The 17,291-nt window shown below is 31.3% G+C and overlaps 2 protein-coding genes across 4 annotated transcripts; one reads left to right on the top strand and one right to left on the bottom strand.

Moving 5' to 3' along the window:
- The first annotated feature begins 1,538 nt into the window (after positions 1 to 1,538).
- Positions 1,539 to 6,312, top strand: LOC106763940 (E3 ubiquitin-protein ligase KEG). Of its 3 annotated transcripts, none has more exons than XM_014648121.2 (5): positions 1,539 to 1,669; positions 2,862 to 3,235; positions 3,329 to 3,420; positions 3,526 to 3,999; positions 5,120 to 6,312. In XM_014648121.2, exons 2-5 carry the CDS (start codon positions 2,870 to 2,872, stop codon positions 6,114 to 6,116), a joined length of 1,929 nt encoding a protein of 642 aa, XP_014503607.1. In that variant the 5' UTR covers positions 1,539 to 1,669; positions 2,862 to 2,869; the 3' UTR covers positions 6,117 to 6,312. The 3 variants fall into 3 exon arrangements, with proteins under 3 accessions (XP_014503607.1, XP_014503610.1, XP_022638179.1); XM_014648124.2 differs by lacking the exon at positions 1,539 to 1,669 and adding an exon at positions 1,772 to 1,816; XM_022782458.1 differs by lacking the exon at positions 1,539 to 1,669 and adding an exon at positions 2,273 to 2,431.
- A 3,360-nt stretch (positions 6,313 to 9,672) lies between these two features.
- Positions 9,673 to 16,755, bottom strand: LOC106765191 (hydroxyproline O-galactosyltransferase HPGT2). The gene is made up of 12 exons (XM_014649724.2): positions 16,491 to 16,755; positions 16,160 to 16,223; positions 15,993 to 16,042; positions 15,675 to 15,862; positions 14,798 to 14,858; positions 14,584 to 14,656; positions 14,205 to 14,328; positions 14,011 to 14,098; positions 13,513 to 13,563; positions 12,539 to 12,610; positions 10,474 to 10,586; positions 9,673 to 10,064 (listed from the first exon to the last, which is right to left on the bottom strand). The coding sequence occupies exons 1-12, from the start codon at positions 16,610 to 16,612 to the stop codon at positions 10,042 to 10,044; spliced, it is 1,029 nt and encodes a 342-aa protein (XP_014505210.1). The 5' UTR covers positions 16,613 to 16,755; the 3' UTR covers positions 9,673 to 10,041.
- Between the last annotated feature and the right edge of the window lie 536 nt (positions 16,756 to 17,291).

Below are 17,291 nucleotides of genomic sequence, written 5' to 3'. Positions count from 1 at the left end.
TCCTTTAACATTAGAACAATAGACAAATTTTCTAAATATTACATATAACTCAAAATTAGTACAAAATATAACTATAGTATTTTAAACATTGGTTACATAATTCCTTAGGAAACATGAGTGTTGTTTACTTTGTTAATATGAGTAACAGAATAATTCAGACTAAAATCACATTCCAAAACAAAAGAAGCTAAATTCATTAAAATCAAACTAACAAATTTANTATTATGTAATAATAACGGATTACACATATATTTATAAAAATAATTTGTATTATTATCATAATAAAAGATCTATTATCCAATTATACTTTTATTATATTTCATTTAAAGTAATAACTCAAAGTTTACTTAATAATATTTAACATATTATTACTCTTTTAAAAAAAATCATAAAATGACCAAAATTTTTAGGGTACTTAATGTTTTGATTAGGTTTTAAAATTATGTATATATTATAGTGTTGTCAAAATTAGATGGAATTCGTAAGCTACCCACAAGAGTTTGAGTTGAGTTAGATTAAATTTTTTTTTGGAAATTTTGATACGCACCAATTTTAAATTTGGTTCATTAAGAATTCGATGCTCAGATTAAGTCCGTGATGAGTTATGTTGGCTCACCTGACCTAATTTTTCTAATAAGTATTTTTTGTTGGGTTAATCATTTTACAAAATATTGAAATATTGTATAGAATAATTAGACAATATGAAAAATTCACAAATCTGTTAGTAACTCAATTTTTATGCAGAAACAAATTTCAATAGTTATCAAGCCATTCAAAATTTGTTGAGGAGATTTTGTGATATTGTTTTTGGAAAAGAAATATTATCTTTACTTCATCATAAATCTAATTTAAGACATTCTCATTTATTTAGATTTGAATTGAAAAAAAAAAAAACTTATAATTAAGTGAGCTAACTCATCTAACTCAAAAACTCATAAGTCAAACTAAATTCAAATTTTTTCGACTAAATCAAGTTGAATTCCTTACATAACCAACCTAATAGATCAAGATAGGTTAAACCAATTACCCATTTTAATGTTCCTAATTTATTATGGTGAACTTTCTTTATCTAAATCCTTTTACCTTGCCATATTAGATAATCAAGAATTTTTATTTAAATATTTATAATAAAACATGATTATTAATAAAATATATACCTATCATTTTATTAAACTTTCTATATTTATAATTACCCAATTTGGAATGATTGTACATATACTTATACCAAATTTTATTGTACAAATAATTTTGTACCAAAATTTAATCATACAAAATTTTAATTATAAAAAAAAGTTTTCCAAATTTTTTTAACACACATTCTTACTTTTTTTTCACATTTTTTAATCCATTTTACTTATATAAATATAACCAATACCAAGATAAATCATATTTTCCCTACTATAATCAAAATTTGTAATTAGTCATTTTTATAAGTTTTTATAATTCCATTCTAAATTTAATGATATTTTTAATTTTAATAATGAATATTTTTAATTATATATACTTATGAATTAAACCAGGGGAGTAAAGGTTAAGTTTCACTGATAAAAGCCAAGAAAAAAATAAAAATCTACCTTCCCCATTTGTTCAGTTCGTCCTTGTTGGTTTGTTAAGCTTCTCCCACTTTCTCGTCTCATTCTTCTTCTGTTTCTCCGAGATTTCATCGCAGGTAGTTTCTTTCACTGTCAACCCTTGAATTTTAATAACTTATTATTCTCTCTTGTGTTTCATACTTCTGTTCCTATTTCTCTTCAAACTTATAGAAACTAGACTCCTTTCTCTGTTCTCCAAACTTTCTTGATTGAACTATTTCTGGGTAAACATAAATTTTATAAAGTTAGATGATTTTTGTTGATATACTATATATTGTTCTCTAGTTCTTAAAAAGATAAGAGTTTGCTTCTGATTATGATGACGGGTTTACTTTTATGCATGCATCATGCCATGCATGTTTTTGACTTATTGGTGTTAGTTGAGTGGTGAGTGTGTGAGTGAGGAGGTTCGCGTTGTTCTGTTTCTGTGTGAAAGTTAAGAGCTTGTGTGTATTCGCTGAATTTCTTATTTGAATGGGTTTTATGTGGTTTATATGGAAAATGAAGGGTGTATTTCCTCAATTCTGGTTTAGTCAAAAGGTTCTTTTTATATTTTCTCCTGTGCAAAAGCTTTCATTTTTAATTTAGTCATCTTTGTAGGGACTACACGGGATTAAACAAACAGAAGATATTAAAATGATGTATGCAAAGACTAAAAGGATTACAAATGATATAGTTAAGGCCTGAAAAGTGATTACTTTAAATCGAGAGATTAAAAGTGAGAATTTTTATAACTACAGGACCAAAAGAATGATTAAACTTTTTCTTTCTCCGATCTGGTGTTGGAAACTTCGGAATAAGTGGCACTCCTTTATCTCCATTTGATCTGTTTTTCTCTTGTATCTCAACTTAACTTGTATCACTTCGTACTTTTGAAGCTGCAGTTTCAGTTTTGATATGTGATTAAACGGTTCAATAGATCATAGTTTTCAGGTTCATTTCGGGTGTCATGTTGTAATATGTAATTTATGGATGACAACAATCTTTGAATCTGTTCTAGCTGTCAAATAATTACGTATATTTTGAATTCTTTTTATGTTTCTTCTGTATCCTAGGGGCACTTGATTAAGGCCAAAATGAATAGAGAAGGAACAGTAAAGTTCCACCACGTTTACATTTGTTACACTATGCAATTTGTTGACATGCTAAGTCTTATATACAAGAGTGATTGTGTACACCTGCATGTTCAAATGTTAATAATTTTATTTGATTAGCTGTCTTGAGATTTGTGCAATCTTCTGAATTATTCAATGAATATTACACTTTCAGTTTCTACAATGTCCAAAGAAGTTGTTGATGATCCTTCAGCTGCTCCTTTTGAGTTTGAGATCTTGGATAGTGATTCTTACATTGTTAGATCTGTTAGAGCCTCAACCAATCGTGCAAATCCGTGGATTGAACCTGAAAGGCTGAAACTTAGACACAGAATTGGTAGAGGCATCTTTGGTGATGTTTGGTTAGCAACTCATCATCAGTCAACTGAAGATTACGATGAGTACCATGAAGTTGCTGCAAAGATGTTACATGCAATTGGAGAGGATCACATGAAGACTGTTATAGAGAAGTTCAATGAATTGTATTTTAAGTGCCAAGGAGTTGCTAGCATGTCCTGGCTGCATGGAATTTCCATCTTAGAAGGAAGGGTTAGATTCTAACTGTTGTTCATCAACGTTTTGGAGATTCTTAGCTATCTCTTTTACTTGTAGCTGGCTTACTTGTTTGTTTTTTGTTCATAGATATGCATCATTATGAATTTTTACGTTGGTTCAATTGGTGACAAGATTGCAAGACTCAAAGAAGGAGGGATTTCATTGCATGATGTTTTAAGGTGATGTGTTTTCAGTTTATTCAGTGTAATAAGCTTTATCATTTTCTGCAAATAGCAGGAGGCGGGAAAAGCTGATTGATACTATGTGCATGTTACTGGCTGCAGGTATGGAGTCAATCTGGCTCAAGCTGTTCTGGAACTTCACTCTCTAGGGATCCTCATTCTTAACCTTAAACCATTCAATGTTGTTCTCAATGAGAACGATCAAGCAATTTTAGGAGATTTTGGAATTCCTAGTCTTTTGCTTGAATCCTCATTCTTAAGCAGAGATATGGATAAGAGGCTTGGAACACCAAATTACATGGCTCCAGAGCAATGGGAACCTGAGGTCAGAGGTCCTATATCATTTGAAACAGATTCTTGGGGGTTTGGTTGTACCATTGTCGAAATGTTGACTGGTAATCAACCTTGGTATGGATGTCCTGTTCCCAGAATATACCAGTCAGTTGTTGAAAAGCATGAAAAACCCAATATTCCTAGTGGCCTTCCTTCTTCAATTGAGAATATCCTCAGTGGATGCTTTGAGTATGATTTGAGGAATCGCCCTTTAATGGTGGATATTCTGAGTGTCTTTCAAAGGTTTGCATATATTTTTTATAGTATTTACCTTGAATTTTTATGTGACTATGTAAGGTTTTGATGCATTCTATTTAGTTGCATTTATTTGGTGAGGTTAATGTATGAGAAGGTCTAGTGTAGGGCGCATATGCACTTATCATGGATTTGATCCTTACCATTCAATCATAGATGAATGGCTACGTTGCCGCTACTAGATAAACATGTTTGCTCTCCATTTGAGTTGGCATTATAGTCACTGAAAGGGCACTGACATTTTGATGGAGAGTTCCTAGGATTAGTCTGAGTTCATGTGAAGAATTCCGTGAACATTATGAACATCTTCAACTCTTTTACAAGTGAAACTGGTTTTAGGGTAACTTCTTTAGGATGGTGCAGATAGTATGTTGTAATGGGGCAATGTGATTATCAATAGTCATATATGATGGATAATGTGTGGGAGTAGATATGGGGTTGCTAATATACTCCCCTCGGTGGGGTGTGTTAATGGAGTAAACTTAGTGTTATTAAATACTCTCAAAGGTAGCTTAATCTTTTTTGGTCAGTAAAAGGTGTATCTTGATGACATTTCCTATTAGTGTGTGCCCAAGTCGGAAAGTGTATGTTAGAAGGAACAAAAATGGCTCGAAGAATCAAGTGGCTGGCATGTATTTGTTAGACCATGTTTGTTGCTTAGCTCTCTAACTGCAATAGCAGAGGTAGGATAAAACTCTTATGTGACCTATTTCACACTGATGGTTCTCTTTTTCCTGAAGTCACAACCTTATGTAACCTATTTTGGTATCATTTTGATATGAGATGACTATTCATATTATATGAATTTATTACTCACATAAGGATGAAATTGGTCAGAAATGTATGACGATTCACCACATCAGAATTGCAATGGTCCCACGGGGATTCTCAGATAGTAGTTTGTCTCATGCTAGAAAGAAATAGTGTGGGATATGATGGTGCAGTAGTTAGTTTTTATACATTTTCAGTGCCAAGAACTGGTAACCATTTTCATGTATATTTATGAAAATCTTCGTTATATTTCTGTTTTTAAATTCCATGAATCAATTACATATGCATACCACTTTACAACACTGAAATATCCGATTGTATTCATCTTGCCTTGCAGTGCTCTGAATGAATTGGCCAATGATGGAGAATGGAGATATCTGGGAAATGTGAAAGTTAATCCAAAATCAGATAGCACTGGCTACACAGAGTGGTTCCTCTCAAAGGATCATCTTCAGGTGGGTGACATGGTCCGAACTAGAAAGCTTCCCAATTCATGCAGACCTCAAAACATGGACATCCCAGAAGGAACTGTTGTCAGTTTAGAGTCTAACACAGATCACAGGTTCGCCCTTGTGAGGGTCCATGGCAATGACGACCCTATCAGAATTCATGTATCATCCCTTGAACGTGTCACGTCTGGATTGGTAGCTGGTGATTGGGTATGTTTGAGGGAAGAAAACGAGAAGCACTCACATGTGGGCATTCTACATGCCATCAACCGTGAAGGTAGTGTATCTGTTGGATTTCTTGGGCTGCAAGCTCTCTGGGATGGAAACTCTTCTGAAGTGGAAAAGGTGGAACCTTTCTGTGTTAGCCAGTTTGTGAGAGTCAAAGACGCCGTTTCGTGTCCTCGATTTGAGTGGCGTCGCAAAAGGGGCGGCGCCTGGGCTGCTGGCAGGATCTCATGGATTCTTCCGAATGGAGGTTTGGTTGTGAAGTTCCCAGGGATGCTTCCTTTTGGCAATGAAGCAAACACCTACTTGGCTGATCCCTCTGAGGTTGAAGTGGTTGAGTTCAGGAATTGTCCAGGGATCATAGAAAAGTATGAACATTTAGAGGATCATCACTGGGCAATTAGACCAGTTCTGGTTGCATTTGGTCTATTCACTGCTTTCAAATTTGGCATACTTGTTGGAAAGAAAGTGAGGAGGAACAACAAGGTCAATGCAGTAGAAATTGAAAGTCATCATCAGAATGACAATTCTGCTACAACAACTTCTACCACCACAATGAGATCTTCAAATGCTGCAAAACAAGGCAATGGAACATGGGTTCCTTCAGTTTTTGCAAGTATAATTTTTAAGGAAGTTGGTAACTCATCCAACGGTCGGTAGTTTTTATGTTTTTGTTTAGTGTTTCTTAATCAAAACAACTTCTTAATAATATTATGGAATGATAGGTACTAAGTGTAAGTGACTCAGAATCTTGACATTTTGTACATATCCTGCAAGGATTAGCTCTGTACATAGCCGCCATGCTATGCAAAATGAACACAAATGAGGAATGTTTACGAACTCTTCCTCATACAAACTCTTTAACGATGTTCACATTTGAATTATAAGTAAGTCACTTAAAGTAACAACATATCGCGTATGTAACAAGAATAACATTTAAGGAATAGTACACCTTGTCTACATATAAATGTTTTATAGTAATGAGTGTTATCTTTAGTGAAACCATAAAACAAATTTTTAACCCAAATTTAACTATTTTATCTACTCTAACAAGTTTGAAATGTAATGTTATACTTATTTGCCACACAAGTTATCTATTACATCTAATATTACTTAATTTGACCATTTAAACCAAATATTATATTCAAAAGCTAAGAAAAACACAATAACAACCCAATCAAACCAAAATCTCAAAGTAATAATTTCAATACTAATAAAGTTTTACAAGATTTTTATATTTACAAATAAGTTCATGTTAGACATAATTGTCATTAGATAAAGATTTTATTAAAAAAAAGAAAGGAAAAACATAGGAGGACCACTCTAAACCATGGTAAATTTACACCTCATACATAGCCCAGAAAAATCTTATATTAAAAAAAAAAACTCATGATTTCCTCTACGAAAATCATTCCATACTTTGAATTCCATATACCATGAAAAAGTTAAATTTCTCAACATTTTAAAAAATTTATCATTACTTAATCCTCTCGCATTGTAAAAAACACATTTGATTTTTAGAGGTTGTTTCTTTAAAAGATTTAGTATTAATTTTCTTTTGCCTACTTCTATAAGATTTTCTTATAGTTTGAACCAACTTATTACCGTCTTTAGTATTATAATATTCTCTCTCATAAAGCATATTAGTTCATTTAGAAATTATTTTCAATTTGTTTAAAAAGAATAACCTCCATAGATATAAAAGAATTATGAACTATTGTTGACCTATTATGAATTGAATCTAATTATTGTAAACCTTGCAAATAATTCACAATGAGAGTGTCATCCTCCAAAGAAGGTTTAACCGCTAAAGAATCAAATTTTCCTTGCACGTAACCATCTAGATTCTTAACAAGATAATATCTATTCACAACACAAATATTATCATGATTATCCGTGACTGACTCAAGTTGTGACATGGAATAGATTGCACCTCCACCACAAGTTCCAACACAAGCTTTTTTGTTGGAAATTCAAGTCTGCGTCCAAGTCCCACATTGGATAGAAATGAGAAAGTAGAGCATTATATAAAGGTGAAAGACCCATTAACTCATTGCCTTAAGGTTTTGGACATAAAGTGATGTCAATCCCTTATGTGGTTGGACTTAGATCTCATTTAGTATTGTGTCTAGACCTAACATCGATGTCAAACTTCCAACATTTAAATTTATTGCATAAATAAGTGTAATAGTTGTGCAAAACTTGGTCTAGTTTTTTTTTTCTTCTATCTAATATCCAAATTTATGTTATTTACATTGTGAAAGAAGTTATATATCCTTTTAAGAATGCGTTTCATCTCATCCAACATAGTATACTCACTTTGATATATGCACACACATACCCACATATACACTCAACACATACTAATTAAACCTGAATATGTATTAAACTTTACTTTTAGGTTGTTTGAGGATGTAACTATGTATCCATCAATTAAAACATGGAAAACTTTACTAAATGTTTCTCACTCAAGTTGTCATACTATCACTTCAACAATATGTCATATCATTAGAGTCTCTTCCAATACTTGATCAATATGCTTCTAAAAGAGAAATATTCCTTTAACCTTATTCTTACTTACTTAATTATAAGTAAATTGCTTAAAAGACAACATCTGTTATTTAAAGAACAAAATATTATTTAAATGATAGAATATCTTGTTCTATCAAATGTTGTTTGAATAATAAGAATTTTAGAAAAAAGAAAATTAAGATTAGATTTCTTTTTCTCTTTAATATCAAACGATGTCTTGAATTAGAACTCTTATTTCAAACTTCCATTTGCTTATCTTCTTCTTCTTAAAATTTATGTTCTTCTTAAAATTTATGTTCATCACTTAAAAGTTATACTTAAGTGGCATTCATATTAAATGATATATATATATATATATATATATATATATATATATATAAAGCTAACTATAGATAAAGAAAATAAAACAAAACAAAAAATAGTTTTTCAAATCAAATCTAATATTTTATTCACTCTAACAAACTTGAAATTAATTATTGCACTCATTTGCCACACAAATTACCTAGTACTCAATTTGACCATCGAACCAAATATAACCAAATATCCCGTTCTAACATCTAAAAAATACAATTAACAACAATTTCAAATAACATTTGCCAAAAGAAGAAGCTAGAAACATACAAAAGTTAATACGAACTTAAGAAAACACCACCAAATTAATAATAATAAAAAAAAAGAAACTTTTCGCAAAATGAACTAGTTAAAAGATTATTTTTTTCAACTGATAGGAGCAGTTAAACATTTATACAAAGGAATAGGGAGATTTTAGTGTAAACTCTAATTCAAATTCTAAACAATTGAATATGAATTATAATTAGTCAACTTCTAACCAGATGAATTTGTTGAAAAATAAGGATAAAAAACTCCTTCAAAAGTTTAGAGAGATAAAAAGGAAAAAGAGAAAGCAAGAAAGAAGGATATGTGAAATATGAAAAAAAAAAAATACACACTTTTCATTTTGAAGTTAACTCAAATTTTACACAGTCAACTTATTATAAAAAATTAATAGTATAAATTTTGTTCTTTTTTATTTGACCTATAATTAATTGAAATATATATATATATATATATATATATATATATATATATATATATATATATATATATATATATATATATATATATATATATATAAAGTAAGTTTCTTGAATTTGAGGTTTGTTATCATTGAAGTAAAATTTTGTAGAATTTTTTTAACCATAAAAAATACTATCTGATCGCAAAACAGTTTAAAGAAACCTTTTCCCAAATGCAAAAATAATGGCACTGAACAGTACATAGATCTACAGGTGATGCTGCCCTTCAATTTGTATACTAAAATTCTACTAACCTCCGAAAAGGTTTCTAGTATCTTCCCCCGTGGATACCAGAAAAAGATAATATAATTTCACAAATATCATAACAACACTCATCATTTTATCTATCTAAGGAAATGATTCATAAAAGAGATACAATATCTATAAAATCGCAATTAAAATATTAACACCACTTTTCATAAAAAATCTAATGGATTATATAAATCTTTTAGCTTATATGAAATTCAATTTAATGTAAAATTTAAACTCATACTTGAAAACCAACATATTTTAATAGAATTTCCTTTGATACTTACAAACTATTTCAACCTCAAATTCATCACATAAGTACTTTCACTTTAAAACTAAGTAATTCTTCCATGACTATCACCGATCTAAGTTTTCTTTATTTATTTTACCGTTTTGCTGAACAGAATCTACCTTAACAAATAATATCAAATGCAAAAACATAATAAAGAGTTGAAGAAAAATGCCAAGGCAATACATCAATATTTCGTATATAGGTCTTTCTCTTCAATATTTGGTCATCAAGAGTTGTTTTGTATAAACAATAACAGAGAAGAACTCCCGAAATTATCAATTCAGCACCCAACGACTGAACTTTGTTAATCTGTGGTTATCCTTTCAAGTTCGCTGCTAACATCTAAAAGAATGAACATAATCTTCAACTGCCACTGATCTTCTTTAGATAAATTGTATGAGTTCCCACACAGGGGATGTGTTTGTGATTGGGCCAATCAAGCCAAGGAGCATACCTTGTCTGAAAATGGACACGTAAATTTGACTTGGTGAAACACAGAAATTTATTTTATTTTAGTTTTATCAAACATACATAAATTTTTCTTTTTCTAAATGAGCACGCTAGCAACACTCTATCGGTTAAAGTTTCTCCGAAATCACAAATTTGTGGATCTCAGATATTATTTAATAATTCTCTCATAATTTTGTTGTTTTTAACAAATTTTAATCAATAGTAGATCGTGTTAAGGGAAATGTTTTGCTAATTTTTCTAGATTTCATTTTGTCCAAATATGTTTTCATTTTCAAACAATTTAAGTTCAAAGAAAACATACTTAAGAAACCTGGAAGGAAACACCCACTTCTCCAACCTTTCCCACAGTTAAGTGCAAGAAAACAACCAGTACAAAACATAAGAACTGGGATTTCACCTTGTCTGATACTACTGCAGCAAAGTCGACTGTCATCAATGTAAGTTGCTTGGATTCCCATCATCCATGATCCCAAAGATGTATCATCAAAGGCATAGGTCTTCAAAGATGCACTACAATTTTTTGGGATAGAGCAAAGAATATTTATCAGATGGGCGAAATTGGTTTATTTTGCTTTTGTAATAATTACAAAAGCACCTTATTTTTACTGTCTTTAGTTTTCAAGTATTTGTACTGGTAGTGGTAAAAACAAGATTTTGCAATTATCACTATACAGATACAAATTCATAAAAAATAGGAAATATAGTGAAAAGAAAAAACCAGGCAGCCCTTGTGTAATTATTAATATACATATACAGATTCATAAAAAACAGGAAATGAAGTGAAAAGTAACAACCAGGTACCCCCTTGTGTAATTATTACTGAAAACGTAGTAGCTGAAATTAAAATGAAAACAAATGTATAGTAAGCGTCCTCGAGGAAAAAACCATGTATAAGAAAAACCCAGAAAGAAAGCTACAGAAATTGCCCAAACATATTCTAAAGAACATCATAGATACAAAAGGAGACATTTTTTTCCCAGTGAGTCTCACCCCCCAACCTAGGTCTTAGGATGTGCTTGTTTGAGTCTAAAAATCAGAAAAAGGTATGGGATGGAAAAGTTACAGATCTACAGTATTATTTGGTATAGGATAAAAAATAGCTTGTAACTTAATTGTACGCCAAACTTTTCAAGGTGGAAAGACTAGCACTCAACTGTCAAGTTTCAACTGCCCTCATTTTTACTGTACCCAGAAGATATGAAGTAACTTCATATTTGGTGATGGAAAGGTATGGAACTGGATTATCTGGATTAACTTTCTGTGGTCATAATGAAGGAACATCCATCAAGAGTTTTGAAAATAGACCAGTTAAAACATAACAAAGATAAAAATATTTAACTAGATTTGGTATTTGGATTCAGCCAGAAAAATTAGAATCCAAAAAATAAGTATTTCTAACAAGTCTTTGCCAACAGAATTATTTTAGACTCTAGTGTCACCGATATCAGAAAATATTGGAGACAGGGAAAAATCCTTATGAAATTATAACGGAAGTCAAATAAGGAGAAGAGAGTGAAAAGTACTAGCATGATAGAAAGGTTTAATTGTAGGACGAAGGATTTGTTTGAGATATTGATGGATGAGAATAGGTGGAAGGATTCCACATATAATAATGAGAGGATTAGTAAAGGTGGTGAGTTTAGCATTTTCGATGGATCAGTGACTGGAACTAATTTGGAGTTGCAGGAGGGCAAGTTGATTGGGCAGAAGTGGAGATTTGGAAGCAGGTACTAAATTTTAAATCAACTTTCTAATTTCAAATAATTACAAAAACCTTCATTTTATGACTCAACTAAATTAAGTGTTGGCACGTAGGAGTGATAAAACCTTTCTTCCTTACTACATTATTCATCCCTTTAACTAGTATTAATGGTGATCCCTATAACGAAGGACTAAAGTGTCAACGAAAATATTATTCAAAAACCCATTTACCAGAAAATTACTAAAGGACCTATAAGTCACCGCCTCAATCTTTTCAGGGATTATATTGAATATTTACTCATGTGCTAAATAGATGGAAAGGTATGGAGATGGAATTATTAACCTTCAATGGTTTTAATCAGAGAACATCTATTGCAGAGTTTTGAAAATAGAGCAGTTAAAACATGGAAACTATTAAAAGTAATTAACTAGATTTGGTATTTTGATTCGGCCAGAAAAATCGTAAGTCAAAAACTAAGTATTATAGTACATCTTTGCCAATAGAAATTTTTAGTGTCTAGTGTAACCCTATGAGCACATAAATATAAAAAGAAAATTAGGTAACTTTTTTAGCTATAATGCCAGACAAGGAACATGCTTCTGTGTAGTACAATCAATTAACATCCAGAGCCTCCTCTTTTAGAGTTCAGAAGCGTGCTTTGCCAGACTAAATGCTGAATGAAGGAACCCATACCAGAATCAAAGCATGCTACTTCAGTTTCTAAGGTTCCTAGTGCATACAGACGATATTGAGAACTAACCTGTTTATATTAATGTATTGTGCCAAATTCTTTGAAATTATAACAAGTGAACCAGCTGCATGTCGGAAATACCTGAAGAAAAAATAACTAAATTGTGATTCATTTCATACTAGCAAAATTAAGACAGTTCAATATGGACATCAAAACTACTGAAAAGTTATATCAGCACACTACTAAAATAAAAGATTTCCACATAATCATTATAACGGCTAATATCTATTAGTTAAGAGGCATCTGACAGATCAAGGAAATCTACCATCTAAAATATCTAAAGTACTCCTGTTATCTAGTGATAGAAAAGCAGCCCTTGTAAAATTAGCAGAATATAGTGTCATCGATAGACCTACTGAGATATAAAGACTATAATTTATCATTGCTTTTGCATGAGAACTAGTTTTACTGAGCAATATTGGAGACAGTGATAAAGAAGGTAAAGAAAATAATGTAAAACAGAAGAAAATTAAAATAATTAAACTATTCTATCCTATCCATTTGAATTGGAGTGAATGTCAAAAAGATTAACAAGANTTTATAACAATCCATTAGATTCTAGATGGCTTACATCCAGTTTGTCACATCACTACTAATGACATGTTTGTAAGAAACAAGTAAAGCAAAGACCACAGGATTCCACAAATCAATGCTTTAATATATAACGGGCAATCATCAATTGCAGATCACAGTTTTCATTATTTAGCAATGTGTTTGAAATAGTTTATCTAATTAATCATCACAAGTCGTCTGTTTCAACAATCCAACATTTGGCAGATATAAAAACATGTTTAATATGCCTAAGTCAAATACATGTTCCCCCAATGTTTGCAAGCATTGATGTTATACTGTTGTATATTGTGAAGATCACACACTTGTTCATTCAAGGATACAACGAGAAAAAAATAATAAAATGGTTTCAATTTTCAAGACAACGAAACTGAAGATAATTCTAGTATAAAAAAAAGGTATATATTACTCACGATTTTTCATCACCAAATTTCCACCAATCAGGTTCATACCATGGCTTTCCGCTGAAAAATGCTCAAAATAAGATGCTTGTTAGTTGAATACAAAAACTCAACCACAAGATTCAATATCTGACAATTTATTTAAAATAATAATATTCAATTTGGATGCACAAGAAAATAACAAGCAACAAATATTATTTGCGAGTAGGCAAATTAGATAGATAAAAAATTCAAAGCCAACTAAGCTATCAGAAATTAACATAAACGAAAAAAGGCATCCACATCTGATAGCTAACTCTAATTTGCAGATAAACACACTTCTACAATAGTCAACATAAGATAGATAAAAAGGAAGAAGCTTTAAAAAGTTCTATTTAAAAACATGGACAGTGTCAAACAACTTTTAGCATGATTTGAACCATCTATACCACATAAAACAGTCCAATATATCCACAAATCAATTATCATAGACAGATATATTATCACAACAAACTCAGATAAAGAAAGTACTCTTCTGATATCACTTCTCCTGATTTCATGCATCCAATATATGCCCCATCCTGGCCACGGCGATGATCAAGAAGTTCAATTAAACCCTCTGCTAGGCCAGTGAACAGAGTTAAGAATGTCTCAGTTTAACATCTAGGAAAACGTAGGTTTTCCAAAAAATCTCCTAAATAAGAATATAGATATGCAATCATTACCCAGATCAATATCAATGCTGTCATCAACTTTCACATAAAAATCAGCATCCCAGTTCTGAACTGCAGTGCTAAAGAAAGTTTTTACTTTCTTAGGCAACTCTTCTTGAGCTTCCTCATGACCTTCCTGATGTAATAAAGACAAATGGTCAAGATATACACTTAGCTTGTTTATCAAGGTTCGATTAAAAGGAAGCATATTCAAATGAGCATTGATATCAATATATTTTAGATAAAAAAGAATAGCGAAGCACAATGGTCTCAAATAAGGTATTTATAATCAATCAAATTTAAGATAATTAAGTACTTCTTGTTCACTGACATTATCCAAGGTAAAATATTAAACTTCTTCAAATTACAATAAAACAACTATCTTGCTTACTAGAATCAGGAAATCCTTTGTTGAGCGATTTTCCGCATCAATATTGCGATCTAAGCTATCACCACGATTAGCACTGTCAATTAAAAAGTATTAACTCATGTTGAACCCTGAATAATTTAATCATGGAGTACTAGATTAGGGAAATAAAGAAGATCAAAAACAATTGTAGCTTAAAAGGAAATCATGTGTACAGAGGATAAGTAAGTGGAGAAACCTCCGACCAATAACAAATCGAATGACCACTCCTCTTTCTTCAAGTTTTTTCAAGGCATCACCTGTCAGAAAAGTGAAGATAAGATGTTAATTGACTAAGTAATATTGAAGTGAACCAGAAGGTAACCTAATCAACTGTTTACATTCTAGTAACTCAAAATGTATGCAATATATCAAATTTGTTATGTAACTTACCAAACCAAAAAGATTATGAAAATGTTAATGGTTAAAACTTACAAACACAACAGATGTACCCTAAATATGAAAAAAAATAAAATTATCAAGGCTTTTAACACTAAGTATATGATGAACCATAGTTTTAACATTTTTCTACAGAAAATAATAAAATTAATCCTTGGAGCTCAAAGGTAGAAAAGTAGAAATTATAAAATCATGAAAATAGCAATAAACCATCAATGTATAGATCGAAACCAATCTTCAAAAAAACTTTGAAAGAACAAACTAGCTAAATAAAATAGAATAAAAGAAAGAAAAGTCCAAATCAAACCCAAATCCAAACTGGGCGTGTCAAAATCACTGTCAAATTCAAATGAAAAAAAAAAGTGCTTCCTCAACCAAATATCAAGATCACTATCTTTTACAAAAACAAACCACCAAACTCCGTTTGCATCACAACCAATGAACTTGATCGCAGTGAAGACAAAGCAAAAGAGCACAGAGCCTTATGTCAACTGGCACCAAATCCCTCTGAGCCATGATCAGTTCCTACAAAGACTCTACCTTACCCTACCCTCCTCCTAATTAGCACTATCTTACACTTCCTTCATAGTAATTAAAAAAAAAAAAGAAAAAAAACATCGTTGAAACGACTCAAGCGCGTAATAGAGAATTTTCTATGACCAAAAGAAAAAACAAACCTCTGGGCATCCAAGACCCCCTGAAGACATTTCTCTTCAACCGACTTCCAAATCCAGTATACACACCAATAACAGCAAGAAGCCTACGATCAGAAGAGGCACTTTTCTGGCCCTGCCCCTTGAGATACCCTTGGCTCTTAGCCAATGTCAATTCCATCTCAGCTTCCACAATCCTCCTCTCCAGATCCCTGTAAAGCAACACACACATTAATTCCGGTTCCATGATCCATCCACACCAATATCACCCAAACAACACATCATTGAAAGAACAAAGCTAAAATTAAAAAAATAAAAATAAAAATAGGAAGAACAGCTTACCTGCATCCTAGCACCATTAATTTATCTTCCACTGTAAGAAACTTAGGCCTCTAGTAACCACAAAAAAAGAAAAAACGAGACAATAAAATAAGTTTGTAGACTAGAAATGAATTATTATAATATAAAACAATAATAACATCAGAGAAATATTCAAAGAAAAAATAAACCTGAGCTGAATTCTTCTTTAAAAGACCGGCAAGTACATTTCGGTTCTCTGCGTCTTGCCATAACCTAACAATTCCAAAAACAACTATCACTCACAGCTGTGCTTATTTAATCCATATCCGTAAAATCTTTAGCTTATAAAAACAATAAAAAAAAAAAAAAAAAAAAACCAAAAACATAGAGCAAAACCGTTACGTTCAAACCGAAGAGCATAATCGCGTTGCGAATCACAAATCAATGCGTAACTATGCAACAAGATTAATTCCATGGATCCAAAAGCGATTCGGAGAAACGATTCGAAAAAAAGACTGAACCGCTTGAGAGCGTACGTACCTGCCAGCGACGTAAAGCCAGGCTACGCAAGAGAAGAAGGCCATGACGAGAGAGGATTTGGAGGTCGGAACGGGCTTCGATCTCCCTCCGCCGCCGCGCTTCGTCGTCGGTAACGTATCCATCTCCGACCAACGCTAGCGAACCGGTGGTGATGCGAATAATCGCAATTCGCAACTCGATCACTGCTCAATCAGTGATAAGAGACGAGGACTCTGTTTTCGATTCAAAGTTTTCATTTCTTCTGCAATTGTAATTTGTAACCGATAAATATATAAATTCATTTAACTATATATATATATATATATATATATATATATATATATATATATATATATATATATATATATATATATATATAAAATTGTTACTGCGTTTTACTTTGGTAACTCTGACTTTAGAGTTCAAATTTCCAGATTTTTTTCAACTTTCTTTTATTTCTTATTTAATTAAACACACCTTTTTCTTGAAAGGTTTTGTTTGGCAAGATGATATCTAGAATGACTTAGGGTGTTATTTATTCCCCCTATAAAAATTGACTTCTATCATATCTATCTTAAATGATATTTTTTTGAATAATTATTATAAAAATATATATCAAAATTTTAAAAATAGATAAAACTCCAGTTAAAAGAATTAAGCCTTTTAATTAATAAACTTTACATGTAAATATAAAATATGTATTTTTTAATGACTGATAGTAAACTACTTATGTAATTTAATGTAAGAAATTTACGGATAAATGGTAAGAAATAAACTTAAGCATTCCATCTAGATTAGGAATATTTTGGATTAATAATAAAG

This window comes from Vigna radiata, chromosome 6 (assembly GCF_000741045.1).
Source record: "Vigna radiata var. radiata cultivar VC1973A chromosome 6, Vradiata_ver6, whole genome shotgun sequence".
NCBI classification, from domain to species: domain Eukaryota; kingdom Viridiplantae; phylum Streptophyta; class Magnoliopsida; order Fabales; family Fabaceae; genus Vigna; species Vigna radiata.
The sequence above is the reverse complement of the archived record's forward strand: the minus strand, read 5'-3'. Positions and strand labels throughout refer to the sequence as shown.

Coding starts and splice junctions, on each gene's coding strand:
- LOC106763940 (XM_014648121.2), top strand. CDS start 2,870: ATGTCCAAAGAAGTTGTTGATGATCCTTCAGCTGCTCCTTTTGAGTTT. Junction 3,236..3,328: donor TTTCCATCTTAGAAGGAAGG/GTTAGATTCTAA, acceptor TTTTGTTCATAG/ATATGCATCATTATGAATTT. Junction 3,421..3,525: donor TCATTGCATGATGTTTTAAG/GTGATGTGTTTT, acceptor TACTGGCTGCAG/GTATGGAGTCAATCTGGCTC.
- LOC106765191 (XM_014649724.2), bottom strand. CDS start 16,612: ATGGATACGTTACCGACGACGAAGCGCGGCGGCGGAGGGAGATCGAAG. Junction 12,611..13,512: donor AAATTTGGTGATGAAAAATC/GTGAGTAATATA, acceptor TTTTTTCTTCAG/GTATTTCCGACATGCAGCTG. Junction 10,587..12,538: donor CAATACATTAATATAAACAG/GTTAGTTCTCAA, acceptor AAAAAATTGTAG/TGCATCTTTGAAGACCTATG.